This window comes from Symphalangus syndactylus, chromosome 18, assembly GCF_028878055.3.
Source record: "Symphalangus syndactylus isolate Jambi chromosome 18, NHGRI_mSymSyn1-v2.1_pri, whole genome shotgun sequence".
NCBI lineage: Eukaryota > Metazoa > Chordata > Mammalia > Primates > Hylobatidae > Symphalangus > Symphalangus syndactylus.
Genome location: NC_072440.2, coordinates 13,370,627 through 13,387,656, shown reverse-complemented (window position 1 = coordinate 13,387,656; position 17,030 = coordinate 13,370,627). Strand labels below are relative to the sequence as shown.

At 58.8% G+C, this 17,030-nt stretch overlaps 1 protein-coding gene across 2 annotated transcripts in view; it reads right to left on the bottom strand.

The window, feature by feature from the left end:
• Nucleotides 1-2,924: 2,924 nt before the first annotated feature.
• Nucleotides 2,925-17,030, bottom strand: part of CELSR1 (cadherin EGF LAG seven-pass G-type receptor 1) — a 180,743-nt gene continuing 166,637 nt past the window's right edge. Inside the window, exons 25-35 of one of the 2 annotated variants that reach the window (XM_055253952.2) lie at nt 15,550-15,724; nt 11,960-12,072; nt 11,433-11,512; nt 9,953-10,079; nt 9,218-9,343; nt 8,607-8,701; nt 7,290-7,393; nt 6,935-7,084; nt 6,221-6,445; nt 5,723-5,978; nt 2,925-4,950 (exon numbers count right to left, since the gene is read on the bottom strand). In XM_055253952.2, the coding sequence (XP_055109927.2) occupies nt 4,941-4,950; nt 5,723-5,978; nt 6,221-6,445; nt 6,935-7,084; nt 7,290-7,393; nt 8,607-8,701; nt 9,218-9,343; nt 9,953-10,079; nt 11,433-11,512; nt 11,960-12,072; nt 15,550-15,724 (1,461 nt within the window). In that variant the 3' untranslated portion in view covers nt 2,925-4,940. Of the gene's footprint in view, nt 4,984-5,722; nt 5,979-6,220; nt 6,446-6,934; nt 7,085-7,289; nt 7,394-8,606; nt 8,702-9,217; nt 9,344-9,952; nt 10,080-11,432; nt 11,513-11,959; nt 12,073-15,549; nt 15,725-17,030 lie in introns of both variants that reach the window. The other variant, XM_055253950.2, reaches the window with a different exon arrangement.

Sequence of the window (17,030 nt, the reverse complement as noted above, 5' to 3'; positions counted from 1 at the left end):
CACAGAAACATGAGCAGGCGGGAGGTGGGGCAGCCAGGCAGAAGGTGGTGTGGGCACCAGGCCAGCAGGGGTAAGGCTGCCCTCTCCAACCTCCAGCGGTTTCCACCGTCCTGCCAGCCTCAAGGCCTGTGCGTCGGCCAGTGGAGGAAGCAGGGGCACAAACCTGCCTCTGCCCCTTGAGCTCCATGGCGACAGCTTCCTGACTGGCAGGGCTCCCCTCTCTAGCAGGCACAATTGCCTGCCCTGCTCCCCACAGGGCCACTGGCCAACTCTGGAGAGCTTTGGTGCCATGTCTCCAGAGATTGAGCAGAAACTGTTGGCCACGGGGCCCAGTCTCCGGGCTGCTCTTCTGGCCTCTTTGCTACCCTCCCCAGCACCCAAGGCCGGCACACTCCAGAGGCTGTGCCCCTCAGATGACCTTTTGACGACCTGGGGGCCCCCAGGAACACAGGCAGGTAGCCCCTCCTGCCTGCACGGGCACCCCCAGTGGCCTGGCCGTGGCCACTTGCCACACCTATCCGTGAAGACAATGGGGGAACATCTTCCAGGCCAAGAGCTCGGTGCTTGTACACCTACACCTACTCCCTGCTTGGAATACAAATGAAAGCAAAGCCCTCGCTCTCCTCTCCTTCTACGTTGTTCCAGGATAATCTCAGTGATACACGGGTCCTAGGACGGTGCCCCTCACCTCACACCTGGGAGGCTGCTTCCCGAGGCCCTGAGCAGGTTTCAAACACCCTGAGCCTGCCTTCTCCCCAGTCCCTGGCTCCCATGTTGCCCTGTGCTGGAGCCTTGCCTGGGCCCAAGCCCCTTCCTTCTTGGGGAGGTTTCTTTTTCTTTTCAAGAGACAGGGTCTTGCTCTGTTACCCAGACTGGAGTGCGGTGGTGTGATCACAGCTCACTGCATGCAGCCTTGACGTCCTGGGCCCAAGCAATCCTGCCCTGACCTCCCAAGTAGCTGGGACAACAGGCATACATCACCACACCCAGCTAATTTTAATTTTGTTTTAGAAACAGTCTTGCTATGTTGTCCAGGCTGGTCTTGAACTCCTGGCCTCAAGCGATCTTGCCTCAGCCTCCCAAAGCACTGGGACTACAGGCATGATCCACTGTGCTAATTTTTAGCAGCTAGTTTTTAAAAATTGTAGAGATGGGGTCCTGCTGTGTTGCCCAGTCTGGCCTTGAACTCCTGCCTCAACCAGCCAAAGTGTTGGGATTACAGACATGAACCACTGCCTGACCCTCCTGGGGGTCTTAACAAGCTTTGTCTCCAGGCTGAGGAGCCCAAGACAAGGCTGAAGCTGTGACTGAAGCAGCTGTAGTCACCCCTGTTACCTGGGCCGGGGGAGTTGATGTCCCGTGGCTTTGACGGTGTTTGTGCTGATCACAGAGGGGCTTGTTCAGCCCTCACCCATCACGGTCTGCTGCAGATGCTCTGCGGAGCACTTCGTGGTTCTCATGTGGGCATCCTGGCCTGGCTGATGGACAGGCCTGCTCCGGGCTGCCTGGACTGCTTTCTCTCTCTCAGATGCTTCTAGTATTTTCCTGTTAATCATGGCTTTGGGGTTGAGGTAGAAATATTCTATCATGTTAGCCGCTGAGCATTCTGGGATGTAAACATTAGCAGGTGAACTGAGGAGAAAGCAACAACTTGAAAAATGACCTCAGGCACTGGGGCATTCATGGGTGGTTTTTTCTCTCTCAGATTTGGCCCGGCGGTGGCCCTGATCTGCAGTGCTGTGCAGCCAGCACCAGAGCAACAACTCCAGAGAGGCCTGGGAAACGGGGGCACTGTGGACTAGAGAGGGCTGGGTTTCCCATTTTTCTCTCTTTGCTGTCACTACTTTTCCTTAAGGGTGGAAGCGTGAGACAGTGCAGGTGGCTAGAGCTCTGGGAGAAATCCATCTTTCTGGACAGAGAAACCAAGAAAAGGGACCCCAGAAGTGAGAAAACGCAAGGCAAATTCCAGAAAGGAGAGCGCTGGAGAAGCGGAGCCCCAGATTCTCCGCATGTGCTGACACACGTCCCTGCCCACCCCACCTGTGAGTGCAGGCAACGACCCAAAACAGCACAGCCAAGGCCGAGCGCTGACCTGGTGGTGTACCTGCTGCTCGTGGAAAGACAGAAGCAGTGGTCAGAACCTAACCAGGTTGCCTGCTGCTGAAACAAACACATGAAATGACACAACGAGGGTGTTAACAACCCAGAGTCTAACCTAACATTCCACATGACGAGTGAGGATTCAACTTGCAGTTACTCAGCACACAAGCAGGGAGATGCAAACAGAAAAGACAGATTTCAGCCCCAAGATGCTCAAACGTTCAAATTATCCCAGAATTCACAGCAGTCCTAGTTATAACCATGCTTCATGAAGTAAAGGTGAACCCTCTTGGAATGAGCAGAAAACTAGAAGTGCCCAGCAGAGAAATAAAAAGGAACCTAATGGAAATTTTAAAACTTAATTACAGTATTTGAAATAAATTCACTGGGTGAGTTCAGTAGCAGAATTAAGATGACAGAGGAAAAAAATCAGTGAACTTGAAGACAGAGCACCAGAAATAACCAAATCTGAAGGACAGACAGAAAAAAGAATGAAGAAAGATGAACAGAGCCTCAGGGGCCAGTGGAAAAACATCGAGGTCTAACATCTGAGTCACAGAAGAAGAGAAAGATCAGTGCAAGAAAATTGAAGAAGTAATGGCAAAAAAAATCCTGAAATTTAGTGAAAGACAAAAACTGCCCATCTAGGCCGTGGCAGGCCTACCAGGGAATGGACAAAAAAGTTCCAGCACAACATTCCACTGGCTGAGGGAGCATGGGACACAGACAGCTCAGCTGCACGTCCATAAACCGTCCCTTCCACGGCCACCCTGGGCGCGGGGAGGGGCGGGGGTGTTTGTGGAGAAAAACCAGCACTGCAGAAGTACAAATTCAAAAATCTTAATTTATTGTAGACTCTTCTCATTTGTAATTCCAGTGTTTTGAACAATAAATACACATCTGTTAAAAACTTCCAGTGTCTAATCTCTCCCATAAAGTCTTAAGTAATAAAAATAGGTTTACATTTTTCCCGTCTCAATAAAACTGACAGTTGTTTTTTGGTAACAGTTCTGATCAAATTAAAATTACACCTCATGATGTTGGCTGTGGAGTATGTGGAAAAAAATCAAATAGAACAAAACAAAAAATTACATCTCGGGGCAGAATCCTGTTAAAGTCATAAAAGCAGATCGTTCGAAGACTTAAAAACCTTTCGTACTTAGGAAACGCCAGTGGCAAACGTTTAAAGGGACTAGAGTTTTGTATCTTCAAAAGACCACTCACCTGGTAAGGCACATGTATAATTCATTCAGGTGTGAGGACTTTGGGATCTCATTTCATCCTCCTGTCCTGGACCATTTTCAGATACGCTTTTCCTCTCACACAGGCATCTGCTAACAGTGCTCACATTTTCATCAGGGTCAAGTTTAAAACAGTGTGGACATCTTTGCATTTTACTTGATTTTCATCCTATTTTATGGTTTCTCCTATTTGGAAGCAGCTGTGCTGATCACTTATTTGGGCACCTGATTTGAAGAACGAAGAAAAAGCTAAAATCAAACATGTCTGACAGTTCTGGGACCCGTTCCACAGCCCCTCGGGCCACGCTGTGCCAGCTGCCTGCAGTGGGCCCGACCTTGGTGTGAATTTCCAATAAGAGTTTGGTAACCGTTGAAGAGTGTGGCTGTGGCTTTGTCCCTCTGCACAATTGGCCATTTGAAGCAAAATGAAGTAATTGGTCAGACTCCAGAGGGGAGACCCCTGCCTGGAGATCCTCGGAGTCTCAGAGAGCTAGAGACTTGGCAGGCGGGATGTTAACGGCCTGGAAGGCCCCACACCTCTGTCCAAATCAGGAACCTGCAACGCTTTAAGGTCCCAGGTCCCACGGGAGCAGGAGCAAAGGACAAAGCCATCCCCACCTGCAGCTCCCAGGCCACCTGGGAGGGGGTGAGGGGAGGGGGTGGTGGTCAGGGAATGACCAGGTGAAAAATGACAGCAGTGTGGCAACTGCGCCCCACAGTGACCTCAGCAGGGCTCCTCACACCTGCCTAGTGCTGCACTGCCCTGTCTTGAATTCACACAGCCGGGGCAGACAGTAGCAGAGGACAAATGCACACACAGCGAACACTGGGAACACTGGACCCAGGGGGCCGGCGGGGAGGGCCCACACCATCCTCGATTCCTGGCCGAAGGAAGCTGTAGGGCTTCTAACCGCTTGGTTTTAGCCCCACTGCTGATGTATTTCCCACCTTTGATCTGCTGGGGCACCAGTTTCGTCAACACATGCCAGATTCAAGTACAACTGTGCAATCTTCTTTACACAGAAGACAGCAAGAGATCATTGCATGGATCTCCCGGGATAACAAAATCAGCACGAATGCAATATATATACAGGTTTCACCTCCTCAGAGTCCCATACAAATATATAAAAGTATCTCCACCTTTCCCACATAGTGAAGTGATTTTAAGACAAAGGGTGCCTTTGCAAAGGGCTGCCCAGTCTGCCAGCCATGGGTCCGCACTGCCATGAGATGCCCGCCTAGGCGGGGCTGGACCGCGGTCTTTGGTCTGTGCCCGGCGTCCCTGAACTCTGGCCAGCCTCTGGGCCCAGTCTGGGGTCCCCTCTCCGTTCTGGCTCTGGCTGCAGTCTTAGGACCCAGCGGTGCTGGCCCAGTGGTCCGCGCCTCCCTCATGCCTGTGGCCTTTGTCACTTGTCACCAGGTCTGACAGGCCCTGAGCTCCTGGGAGAGCCAAGACCTTTGTGTCTGGATGATCAGTCGGGGGGCTGCCACCGTGGGGACCACCACACTCTGGGCCCACTCCACTTCAAGGGCAGTGGCCCCTCGGGCTCCAGGGTCTGAGGGTGATGCCGCAGCTTGTGTGGGGGCGACGGGCTTGCCTCACGGTTTCCTGATGGTTCAAATTGAAGTTTCATTACTGCCTCTGCGCATGGGAAGAAGCCAGCAAGCAGGTGAAGGGTCAGTGAGGGTAGTGGCTGGGTTGGGCCCAAGGTCGCACAGGGGCAGGATCCCCCCATCAGGGTAGAGGGGGCATCTGGGGCTCCAGGGAGGGCAAGCTCATGTTGGATGAGGCTGCCCTTGGGAGGCAGGAGAGAGGACCAGCCTGTGGGCCTCCGTGTTGCTGGCCTCTCAGCAGAGCGCAAGGAATCCGCGTTAGAAACCGGCCATCTCTACAGTGACTTTTGGGAGGGGCATCCTGAAGACCTGGTTTCTCCCTTGTGAGTTTGGACGGAGGGAGGAACGACAAGGAGAGGTCTGGGGCCAGGACCCCAGCTCCACCCCGCCCCCTTCTCCCCGGGCATTCCGGGACCCTCAGTATCCTCAACTGCAAGGTGGGTGGCAGTGGTCCCAGGTGGAGACAGTGCTGATCAAATGCAGAGCCCAGCACCTTAGGTCCTAGCATTTCGGGGCTAGCCAGGGCTTCAGAGTCCCAGAGGCCTGAGACGTGCCCCCAGGATAGGGGGCGTCTGCCCATCTCCAGGGGATCCTCCTGACCTCAGCTGCAGCGGCCCCCCCCACCCCCCATCCCCGCCTGGGCTTCCTCTGCACTCAGGGCTCCAGGTGAGGTGGGTGTCAGGTCCCTGACCACTGCCCCCTCTCTCTCCTGACTCAGGACAAGGTGGAAGCGGGTGATCTCCGCCCTGGAGGCCCAGGCTACTCACTCAGAGTCGGAGCCATCGGCCTGGGCGCTCCCAGTGCGCACGTTCATGGCCACCCCGTTGAGGTGCTCACGCCCCGGCTCCCTCCCAGGGCTCTTGACTGTGATGGCGCAGTCGGGGCCGCCAGAGCCCAGGGAGGACGTGCGCGAGGATGTGGGGCTCTGCTCACAGTCGGCCAGCTTCTCCCGGAGCCGGCCCTTCAGCGTCTGTTCTGTCAGCGTCAGTGGCGGCGGGTAGGTGACTTTATTTTTCAAGATGCCTGGGAGGAGGAGACACGGCAAGGTCACGTCTGGGTGATGCCGCCAGGGGCAGCTGCTGGGCCGTGTGCCAGCCCCCGTCCTTCCTGCTGGTTCCCCGGGTCCCAGGGCTAGGCCGGGAGGCCACGACGGTTCTGCCCAGGCCCTGACTTGCCCCACCCAGCCCCACCCCCACCCTCCAGACCAGGGACTGGCCCTTCTGGGTCCTCCAGCCTTTCACTGCAGCCCCGGCCTCCCCAGGCACCTTTCCTCTGCTCCGCGGGCTGGCTGCTGGCAAGCCTGGCTGCGCCTCCGCTCTCCTGGTCCGGGGGGTATTCTCCACGGTGACTGCCCTGCTCCTCGCGGTGCAGCTCCACGCTGACCTTGGTCTCCACCTTCAGGCGGGGCTTGCCGCTGGGGTCCTCACTGTCACTCTCAGCCAGGCTCTGGTCGGGCCAGCCGGCTGGAACGTGGTTGGCCACAGCATCCCCTGAGGCACGAGAGCGGTGCTCAGCAGGCAGTGGCACTGCCACTCGAGCTGCTCCCCTGACAGCCATGGGTCTGGTGGCTCTGACCCACCTCTCCCCAACCTGCAGGCCTGGCAGGGCTGAACCCTAAAGGTGGGGAAACTGAGGCCCAGGAGGGAGAGTCCTGGCAGCAGGGCCCTTGTTGGGATCCCCCGCTGCATCTGTACCGGTAACCACACAGGCTACTCCCCCACCGGCAGCCTCACCTGGACCTTGCGGTAACGGTCCAGAGACCCCCCGAGATTTCCTGCCTCTGCTCGGGGGGTTGGCCTGGAGGAGCCCTTCAGAGGCTGTGGGGGAGCCCAACCGAGTCCCCCACCCCAGGCTGTCCTTTCATGCGGCTGCAGTGCTGCTGGGCATATCTTGGGAGGAAGGGACCCAGCCATGGCCAAGGCCTGCCCTGAGCCTGCTGTCCACAGCCCAGCCTGGCCCAATGTGCCCCACGCACTCACCTTTGGGGGTGCTATGGACGGCGCCCCTGGCTGGGTCCCATTTTTCCTCAGCTCCCACCCCATCGTCCTCGCTGTCTGACGAGTGTGAGGAGGCATAAGAGCTGCTCTGCTCATCCAGGGACAGCTCACTATCCGAGTCGGAATCGTGGCCTGTGGATGCGCGGGGGACAGGGAGGCTCAGGCCCTGGGAGGTGAGGGAGTCCCACCAAGGGCCAAGCAGAGCCACTGGGCCCCTGGCATGCTGACGCTGAGCATGGTGAAGCTGCTAGTGCTTCTTCAGTGGCAGAGTCTCCAGTGACCGAAGGAACGTGGGAAAAACAACCCACGGGGTCCTCCCACTCCAGGGAAGCCATACCGGGGGGATCCTTGGAGCTCCTGGGCATGAGGGACGCATCTGGCTCTCCATGGCTGCCCCGCGCCAGCCCAGAGGACACGCTGAGCTTCTGGATCCCTTCATCCCTAGAGAGGCCAGGGAGGGTGGGCTCAGTATCATCCCTCAGGGGACAGGAGGTGCTGGAAAGTTCTCTGGAAGATTCTCTGCCCCTACCCTTCTGTGTTCCCAACAACAGCACGGACAAAACAGCCTCCCAAGTGTGGGCGGAAAGGTTGGGGGGGAAGGTGGGGGGGGGAAGGTAAGGGGCGGGGGAAGGTAAGGGGCGGGGGAAGGTGCGGGGGCGGGGAGGAAAGGTGCGGGGGCGGGGAGGAAAGGTGCGGGGGGGGGAGGAAAGGTGCGGGGGGGGGAGGAAAGGTGCGGGGGGGGAGGAAAGGTGCGGGGGGGGAGGAAAGGTGCGGGGGGGGGAGGAAAGGTGCGGGGGGGAGGAAAGGTGCGGGGGGAGGAAGGGTGCCGGGAGAAAGGTGTGGGGGGTGGGGAGGAAAGGTGTGGAGTGGGGAGGAAAGGTGCGCGGCGGGGAGGAAAGGTGCAGGGGGGGTAGGAAAGGTGCAGGGGGGGTAGGAAAGGTGCGGGGGGAGGAGGAAAGGTGCGTGGGGGGAGGAAAGGTGTGGGGGCGGGGAGGAAAGGTGTGGGGGCGGGGAGGAAAGGTGCCGGGGGGAGGAAACGTGCCGGGGGGAGGAAAGGTGCCGGGGGGAGGAAAGGTGCGGGGGCGGGGAGAAAAGGTGCGGGGGGGGGAGAAAAGGTGCGGGGGGGGAGGAAAGGTGCGGGGGGGGGAGAAAAGGTGCGGGGGGGGGAGGAAAGGTGCGGGGGGGGAGGAAAGGTGCGGGGGTGGGGGAGGAAAGGTGCGGGGGGGGGAGGAAAGGTGCGGGGGGGGGGAGGAAAGGTGCGGGGGGAGGAAGGGTGCCGGGAGAAAGGTGTGGGGGGTGGGGAGGAAAGGTGCGCGGCGGGGAGGAAAGGTGCAGGGGGAGTAGGAAAGGTGCGGGGGGGAGGAAAGGTGTGTGGAAGGTGTGTGGGGGGAGGAAAGGTGTGGGGGCGGGGAGGAAAGGTGCCGGGGGAGGAAAGGTGCCGGGGGGAGGAAAGGTGCGGGGGGGGGGGAGGAAAGGTGCGGGGGGGGGAGGAAAGGTGCCGGGGGGAGGAAAGGTATGGAGGGAGAAGGTGCAGGGGGAAAGTTGGGGGTGGAAGGTGATGTTGGTTGAATGGCAGGACACAGGTGGGGGCGGCGGGGGCGAAGCCCGAGGGAGCTCGAGAGCCACCTCCCCGAACCTGGAGCTGCGGCCTGACCTGACGGTGCTGTCCAGCGAGGCGGTGGACTCGCCCAGGTCTGTGCGCAGCATATCAGGCCCGTCGCCGAAGGTGGTGTTGCAGTTGAGGGAGCGCTAAAGGGAGAAGAGGGGCTGGTCACTGCCAGGTGGAGGCCACCACGTGACCACCACGGGGAATGACTCTGTCCTCACGGCAAGCCCCCCCCCCCCAACACCCACACCCTGGCTGGGCCCCTGCCTGGCACACAGCGGGAGCCAGCCCCAAGCAGTCAACCCTCACTGCAAACGAGAGCCTCCTGGCAGCCAAGGGAAGCACATCCTGGCCCACGCTGTGGTCAGGGGCTGCCGCCCTCCCTACGGCCACTGTTTCTGGTCAGGGTCCTTGGTGGTCCTGACCCTCTCTAAGGCCTGGAAAAGCAGGGCTAGGATGCGACCCAGGCCCCGTCTGGCCGATTCTATCACTTTCTGGTTCTGATGCTGGCAGCCACACCGTGCTCCGTGGGCGGCTCTGCTATCCCCACCGTGAGGGGCACATGGGCCGCAGGGCTGGGGCTGAGGCTCGATCCCCCTCCCCTGCCACTCAAGGTGCTGCCCAGCTCCCAGTCCCGCGGTATCCCCGGTGCCTCGTGCCGTCAGCAAGGTGGCCCTGGTAGTGGTGGAGTCTTCCAGGTGCAGCTTCCTCCCGCCGAGCACGCCCTTCAGGTGCTTCCGGACCTCCTGGTTGAGCACGCAGTGGAAAAGGAGGACGAAGGGGCCCTGGAGGGAGGAAGACAGGGTCAGCACCTGTTGCTGCCTCCCTAGGCACCTGCCCTTAGGCGCCCCAGCACAGATGCGCATACAGCCTTGAGTGCACACAACATGCCCGGCCACACGGCCCAGGACACGGCCAGGCCTCCCCTCCTCAGGGACTGCTGCTATCTGGAGGGCAGCTGGGGGAGCTCAGAAACTGAGATGCCTGGGCCAGACCCCTGGTGCGCTGGAGGCAGTGAGGGCCCCGGCTCAGGCCAGTCTTCTGGGCACCCCTTCCACAGTCCTTGGGGCCCTCTGGGGTCCCCACTGTGTCATAAGTCCACTTGCTGTGCGGCCCTTGGTATGACTACAAATGGCCACTTCTGTTCCCTGGAGACACAAGTGGACTTGTGCTGGCCTGGCACTGGGGTCATCGTCCCCAAACACAGTGGGGAGGAGGCAACAGGCCCTGTGCTGGCTGCACAAGGGACTGAGTCCTCGCAGCCACAGGAGGCCCCCACGCGGGACCCAGGCAGGGCTGGTTTGGGACCGCAGAGGCCTCCACTGCTTTGCATCACAGCGATGGTGCCACGGCAGCCAGACAGGGGCCCTGCAGGCAACTCGGCCGCTACCTACCTGTAAGCCGCTGAAGATGGCGAAGAGGTAGTGAAAGCTCAGTGCGTCGCGGTTCACAGCCAACAGCCCCAGCAGCCAGGTGGCGCTGATGAGCAGCAGCAGGAGGAAGGCGGTCCTCAGCAGAGAGCTGCGGGAGGCAGGATCAGGCGTGTGCCCGCCGCCACCACCTGCTCCCTTCCTCCCTCCCTCTCTGCGTGTCCACTTGTCCACCCACCTGCCCGTCCGCCCATCTCTCTGTCCGTCCACCTGTCCACCCAGCCATCATCCACCTTGCTCCCTTCCTCCCCTCCTAGCCAGGTACAGACTCATCCGGGAACCAGACACAGCTCGTGTTAGTGGGGACGGTGGTGAAATAAATTAGGAAGCAAATGAGAAAACAGGAGCTGTGAAGACTACACCAGCCCAGGGGCCTGAGCCTAGCTCCTCCACCCCCACTACCCACCAGAAAGTTCCATCTCCTCCACCCTATGGAGAGGCGAGAGGAAGAGCCCAGGGCCTGCCCTTGAGCTGTGACCCTGCGATCAGCTTCCTGAGCTCTGCCTCAGTCTCCCCATCTGTAAAAGGGGAAGACAAAGGCGCATCCCCTCCCAGGGTTCAGAGGGGATGGAGTGAATCGGTGACAGAGCCCGCAAGGTCCACAGGTCATGGATGGCACTGAAGACGAGGAACTGACAAGGCCCCAGACCCCCCGTGCAAACCCCACATCTGGCCTTCCAGGCCACTCACCGCCTCTCCCTCTCTAACCCCCTTCAGACTCCGCTGTCTCCTCCCGGGCTGGGAGCCTCACACTCCTCCTGGCACCCAGCCCCTACACAAGCATTATCCCTTCGCCCATCCCTGGCTCAGTCCCATCTCTGCCAGGTCACCAGCAGCTGCCAGGTCACCAGGGGCTGGCCTTGTTGTCTGACAGATGCCCCCGTCAACCCCTCCTGACCCTGTCGTGGCTCCCGGATGCTGTGCTGAGTCCTCCCACGGTGCCACCTACTCCTTTGGGGCCTCGAAGGTCCCCTCTCCTCCCTAGAACACTAGAGGTTCCCTCCATGCTGGGCCCCTGTTCCGCTGCACCCTCTGATGGTGGGGCCGGGGGCGGGGGGGTCTCCTCCACTCCAGTGGCCTCAGCAACACCCCCACTACCCACCAGAAAGTTCCATCTCCCCCACCCCACCCATCTCCACCCTGGGGATTCCAGGCAGCCCAATGCTTCCGTGCCAGGTGGGAGAGACTGAGGCCCAGGGCTGGCTGCCAGCCCCCTCCCTTCAGCTAACTTCCCCCAGCTCCCTCCCCTCAGCTAACCTCCCCCAGCCCCTGCAGATGCAACGTGGGAAACCTCTCTCGAGCCCTGGGGCTCACCCAGGCTGCCCCCAGCCCTCCTCCATGAGGCCTACATGCTCTCGTGGGGCCCCACCGCGCACAGAGACTGGACATCGGGGTCTCAGGGCCCAGCCGACACGGCTGGCCGGTCAGGTTCAGCCCCACTTACACGATCCCTTTTTTCCCATAATAATGGTGCTTTCTTTGGCAGGAAACCTTTGCAGATAGGACAGAAGTGACTGTGTTGATCTGAAAACAAAACAAGCCGATCAATGTCAGGTGGCCGACTCCTCTCTCTTGTCACTGCAGACCTCCAACTGCCAAAAGCGCCTGAGGCCCTTCGCCCTGTCAGGGAGGGGTGGCTGGGTGAGGGGGACCCGAGCCCTGGCCTGTGAGGCGAAGCACACCTGTCCACCCACTGCCCCACAGCGCCCACCACACCCAGCCTGCCTGTGCAGGGCTCTCCTGGGTGCTGGACGCAGACGGTCTCATGCAGACACGACGCGAGACCTGAATCCACGATCAGAGGGGCGAGGTCCGGGAGGGCCCTGGCGGCTTTGCTGACTGTCACAAGGTGGCCCTTCCTGCCCCCGCTTGGCTGCTCAGAGGAGTTGGTGGCCCCAGCCAGCCCAGAACAGCCCTTCCAGCTGACACATGCTCGGGGCACCCCGACTCCCATGAAGGCCCCATGCTCACGATTATAACGGCTCCGATGGGCCCCGCAAAGCTCCAAATCAGGGTGTCTTGAAGGGACAGCCAGCAGAAGTCGGGGTTTCCATAGCCCTGGGGATCCAGGCCGACCGCCAGTCCTGAACACAGCAGGGAGGAAAGGGTGAGGGCCATGTGCCCAGTGGCCACCCCATGCCAAGGACCAGCCAGGGTGGGGTGAAATGGGGGACTCAGCATCTCCCTTCTCAAAGAGCAAGGAGTCCGGGGAGCCAGGCTGGGGCCCCTCCGAGCACAGTCCTGGAGTCTCAGTGGGGTCTCAGGCTCACTGGCCCAGGTGGCAGGAGCTGCTCCTGGATTGGCCCCATGAGGCAGGGGGCCTATCTGGGGCGGGGGCTGCTGAGGAAGACCAGAGACCCTGGAGGGTGGCAGTGAGATGGTGCGGGAGGGATCGTGAAGGCAGACGGTGCTTGGGAGGGCCCTGCCAGTTGGGCCATGTAGAGGTCAGGAGGCCGTGATGGACCCAAGGTGCAAGGGATGAGGCCCCAAAACAGATGGAGGACGGCGTCACCTAGAGGGCCACATGTGAGCGGGTGAGGAACGCATATACCCCCATACCACATCCAACCACGTGCACATGCCATACACATGTACATACCCTATACACATGCATGCAGACACAAAGTGTGCAGACACGCATCACAGATATACACATACACACCACAGAGGCACACACCATACACACGTGCACACCACACACACCCCCGAAACTGCCTCACCACCGAGCCTGCTATGTGAGCTGCTTGTTTAGATAGCACTGAAGCACAGTTGTCACTCCTGACCAGTGACAAGCCACATCCGCCTGTCCATGCAGAGCATCAAGGTGACACGTGGGACAGGAGCAACCAGCAGGTGTGACCTGGTCTTTCTGCGCCCCTTGCCCCACCCTGGCCTAGGCTATGCTCCTCCCCATGCTCCTTATTTGAATATTTAAAAGATCCCGGCTCCCTCCTGCTTAACACCCTCCAGCACTTCCCACTGCCCTCTGGAGAAGCCAGTTAACCAGGACCACCGAGGACAGTCAGGGAAGCCCCAGATGGCCGGGCGAGGCGGCAGCCAGTGACCAGTGCCTGCAGCTCAGTCTGAGGCTCCCTGGGAGTTATTTTAAGATCTTGTGCGAGACAGACCTAAGTGTTACACAAAACAAACCAAAACCGGTTTTTAAAGCAAGCAGGAAACGTGAGCCATCTGGATTTAGAGTCCAAAGGGCAGAGGCATCGCAGAGACCTGCTCTGCCTGGACATCCAGGTGGCTTTTCCACAACGCCATACAAGCCCCTTTCTAGGCCACGTTCTTCATCTCAGCGTCTCTCACAGTGAGCACCTAATCACATCACCTCCCTGTCACATCAGGAAGTGGTGGCTGCCACCCTGCCCAACCTGCCCACACCTCAGTGGCTCTGGGTGGAGTTGAAAAAGGTTCTTCAGGGTCCCTTAGAGTAACGGAGATGAGTCACATCAGAGCACCCTAACCAGGAGCCTGCCTGGTTGGAGGCTGGTCAGTGACGTTGCTGTGGAGGCCAGGATGGTCCAGCAAGTGACCATGGCACTGGCCCCAGGGTGGCTGCTGGGTGCTGCCCTGGGAGCAACTCCCCCCGCCACCTCAGTGCCTCTGGCCTCAGACTGCGTCTAATCCCCAGAACCTGGGGATTACCCAGGAAAGGGGGTTCTTTTTGTGAATAAAGGTGGATCTTTCTCAGTAGGGAGCAAACCGACTTTCTGATTTTTAGCAAAACGTGTGCTGAGGAAGTACTGTTTGTTCTACTCATTGATTCACTAATTCATTTATTCATTCATCCACTCGCTGCACCCACCCATCCACTTACTCATTTCATTGTCATCCATTAGCTACCCATCCATCCACCCACCCATTTCATCCATCCCTCCATCCACCCACCCACTCATCTCTCCATCCTTCCAACCATCCTATTCATCCACTCACTTATCCCATCCATCCATCTACCACCCATCCACCCACCCACTCATCTCTCCATCCTTCCAACCATCCTATTCATCCACTCACTTATCCCATCCATCCATCTACCACCCATCCACCCACCCACTCATCTCTCCATCCCTCCAACCATCCTATTCATCTGCTCACTTATCCCATCCATCCACCCACCCACCCATCTGTTCACTCATCCCTTCATCCCTCCCATCCATCCACTCCACTCCTCCATCCATCCAGCTACCCACTCATCCATCTATTCACCCATCTACTCACTCATCTCTCCACCCCTACATCCATCTACCCACCCATCCACTAATTCCATCCCTCCATCCACCTACCCATCCATCTGCTCACTCACTCATTCCTCCATCCACCCACTCACCCCCACCCATCTATCATCTACCCACTCACTCACCCCCACCCATCCATCTACTCACTTACCCCTCCACCCATCCATCCATCTCACTCACCCCATCCATCCATCCACCAATCCATCCATCCACTCACTCACCCCTCCACCCATCCATCCACTCACCCATCCATCCATCCACTCACCCCTCCACCCATTTATCCATCCCCTCACCCCCCATCCATCTATCCATCCGCTCCCCATCCATCCATCCACTCATTCACCCCATCTATCCATCCACTCACTTACCCCTCCACCCATACATTCACTCACTCACCCCCCATCCATCCATCCACTCACTCACCCCCCATCCATTCATCCACTCACCCCCCACCCATCCATTCATCCTCTCACTCACCCCCCATCCATCCATCCACTCATTCACCCCCCATCCATCCATCCACTCACCCCCCACCCATCCATTCATCCTCTCACCCACCCCCATCCATCCATCCACTCATTCACCCCCCATCCATCCATCCATCCACTCACCCCACACCCATCCATTCATCCTCTCACCCACCCCTCCATCCATCCATCCATCCACTCACCCCCCACCCATCCATTCATCCACTCACCCCCCACCCATCCATTCATCCTCTCACTCACCCCCCATCCATCCATCCACTCATTCACCCCCCATCCATCCATCCACTCACCCCCCACCCATCCATTCATCCTCTCACCCACCCCCCATCCATCCATCCACTCATTCACCCCCCATCCATCCATCCACTCACCCCCCACCCATCCATTCATCCTCTCACCCACCCCCAATCCATCCATCCACTCATTCACCCCCCATCCATCCATCCATCCACTCACCCCCCACCCATCCATTCATCCTCTCACCCACCCCTCCATCCATCCACCTGCCTGCTCATGCACTCACTCGCTCTTCCCTCCATCCCTCCCGTGTGTAGACGTGGAACTTTTGTCTGTTAGATGCTACAGAAATAACCCCAAACAGACCTGGACCCAGCTCTCAAGGAGCTCACACCTTACAGAAGACGTCGCCCCGGGTGTCTGCAATTGCCCCTGTGTGTGCAGACAAGCATGCAGGACTGAGGCCTCCTCTGCTGGGGGCTGGACAAGCATTGGGGCTGGCCAGAGAAGAGAAAGGAGGACAGTTCTCCTGCACAGCTGGCGTCTTTTGGAAATCTGTGTTTTTATGCAGGGCCACTCTGTGCATCCTCACCTGTGACAATGGCCGGGATGCCCCAGCCCACGATGTAGTAGAACCGCATGGGCCCCGTGTCGATGTTGCGCACCTCGGTCAGCATGCGGTAGACATGCAGGCTCTCCACGAGGGTCCAGGCAAACGTGCTCATGTAGATGTAGTGCAGGAGGATGGCAACCACTGTGCACAGGAACTGCGCAGGGAGGGGCCAGACTCAGCAAGGAGGGCCCCTGCATCCCACACTGAGGCCAAACAGGCAAGAGTGAGGGGTAGGGGGTGGGAGAGCTAACAATTCGGACCACCCTATGTGTCTGTCCTCAGCTGAGCAGGGCTACATGTCTGGCCAATGGCTGACAGCCAGGAATTGAAAATCAACATCCACAGAGCAGCTGAGCCAGCAGCTGAGCCAGCAGGTGAGCCAGCAGGTGAGGCAGCCCTGCCTGCCTGGACACAGAAAGCGGTGTGAGAATGACAGAGACAGACTAGCCTCCGAGGCCATGAACACAAACCCAGTCCCACGTGCCCCGGAACTGCACTTGAACATGTGGCCCCAGGGCAGCTTCACACCCAGTGCTCCGGGAGGGGCTGCCCCAGCCAGTGCTCCCAAAGCTGCCGCCGGCTGGGAGAGGATGGCAGGCTCCCCTCTGGGTCCCGGGAGGCTGAACCAGCCAAATGGGAGATGGGGGACAAGGGGAGAAGGGGAGATGGGAGCACTGGGAGCACCAGGACGGTCCCATCCTGACCCCACCCCCAGCCGGCCTGCTCTGGACACACTGTCTAATCGTCAGCAGCCATCCCATCAGTTCACCCTACCAGGGGGTCCCAGGGAGATACCCTTTAACAGACACAAAAGTGTAGGAGGAGGAGGACCCCTGCCTCAACCCCAGGCTGAAGGCCACTTTGCTCAGGCACCGGGTCACAGCACCCCAAGGGTGCCCCTGCTGCCACATCAGCCTTGAAGGGCCAGCCAGCCTCCAGAAACAACACCCCCGAGGTGGGAAGGGCCCCAAGTCGCATCTGTCAGATACGGAACAGAGCAGGAACCAAAGCAGAGAATACGGGCTCAAGTTATGCCAGAGACAGGCCCTTTGCCTCAGACCGTAGCCTTGGTCAGGAAACGAGGCGCGAGTGTGTGGCTGGTGAACTCTACACCAAACACCCCGGTTTCCTGAGTGGAAATCACACTGGCTTAGGAAAAGGAAGGGGGCGAGAAGGTTGGTTGGCTGGATGGCTGCTTCAAATAATGTGAAAACTAAACCCACAAAACCACCTTTTGAAAACAGAAAGTGCGAGGACTGTGCCATCCTGGCTGCAGCAGGGTCGTACCTGCTTCCGTAACCAATGTACCACCTTTTCCAGAAATAGAACAAAGACAAAAGCGGATGCATAATAAATCATTTCAGCCTGCCAGCGCTCTGAGAGATGAAAAACCTCGCCCAGAGATAGGATTGTGGGTTTACAAAAAACCATAAAGCCCAGGCACGCTGCCAAGCCCCTAG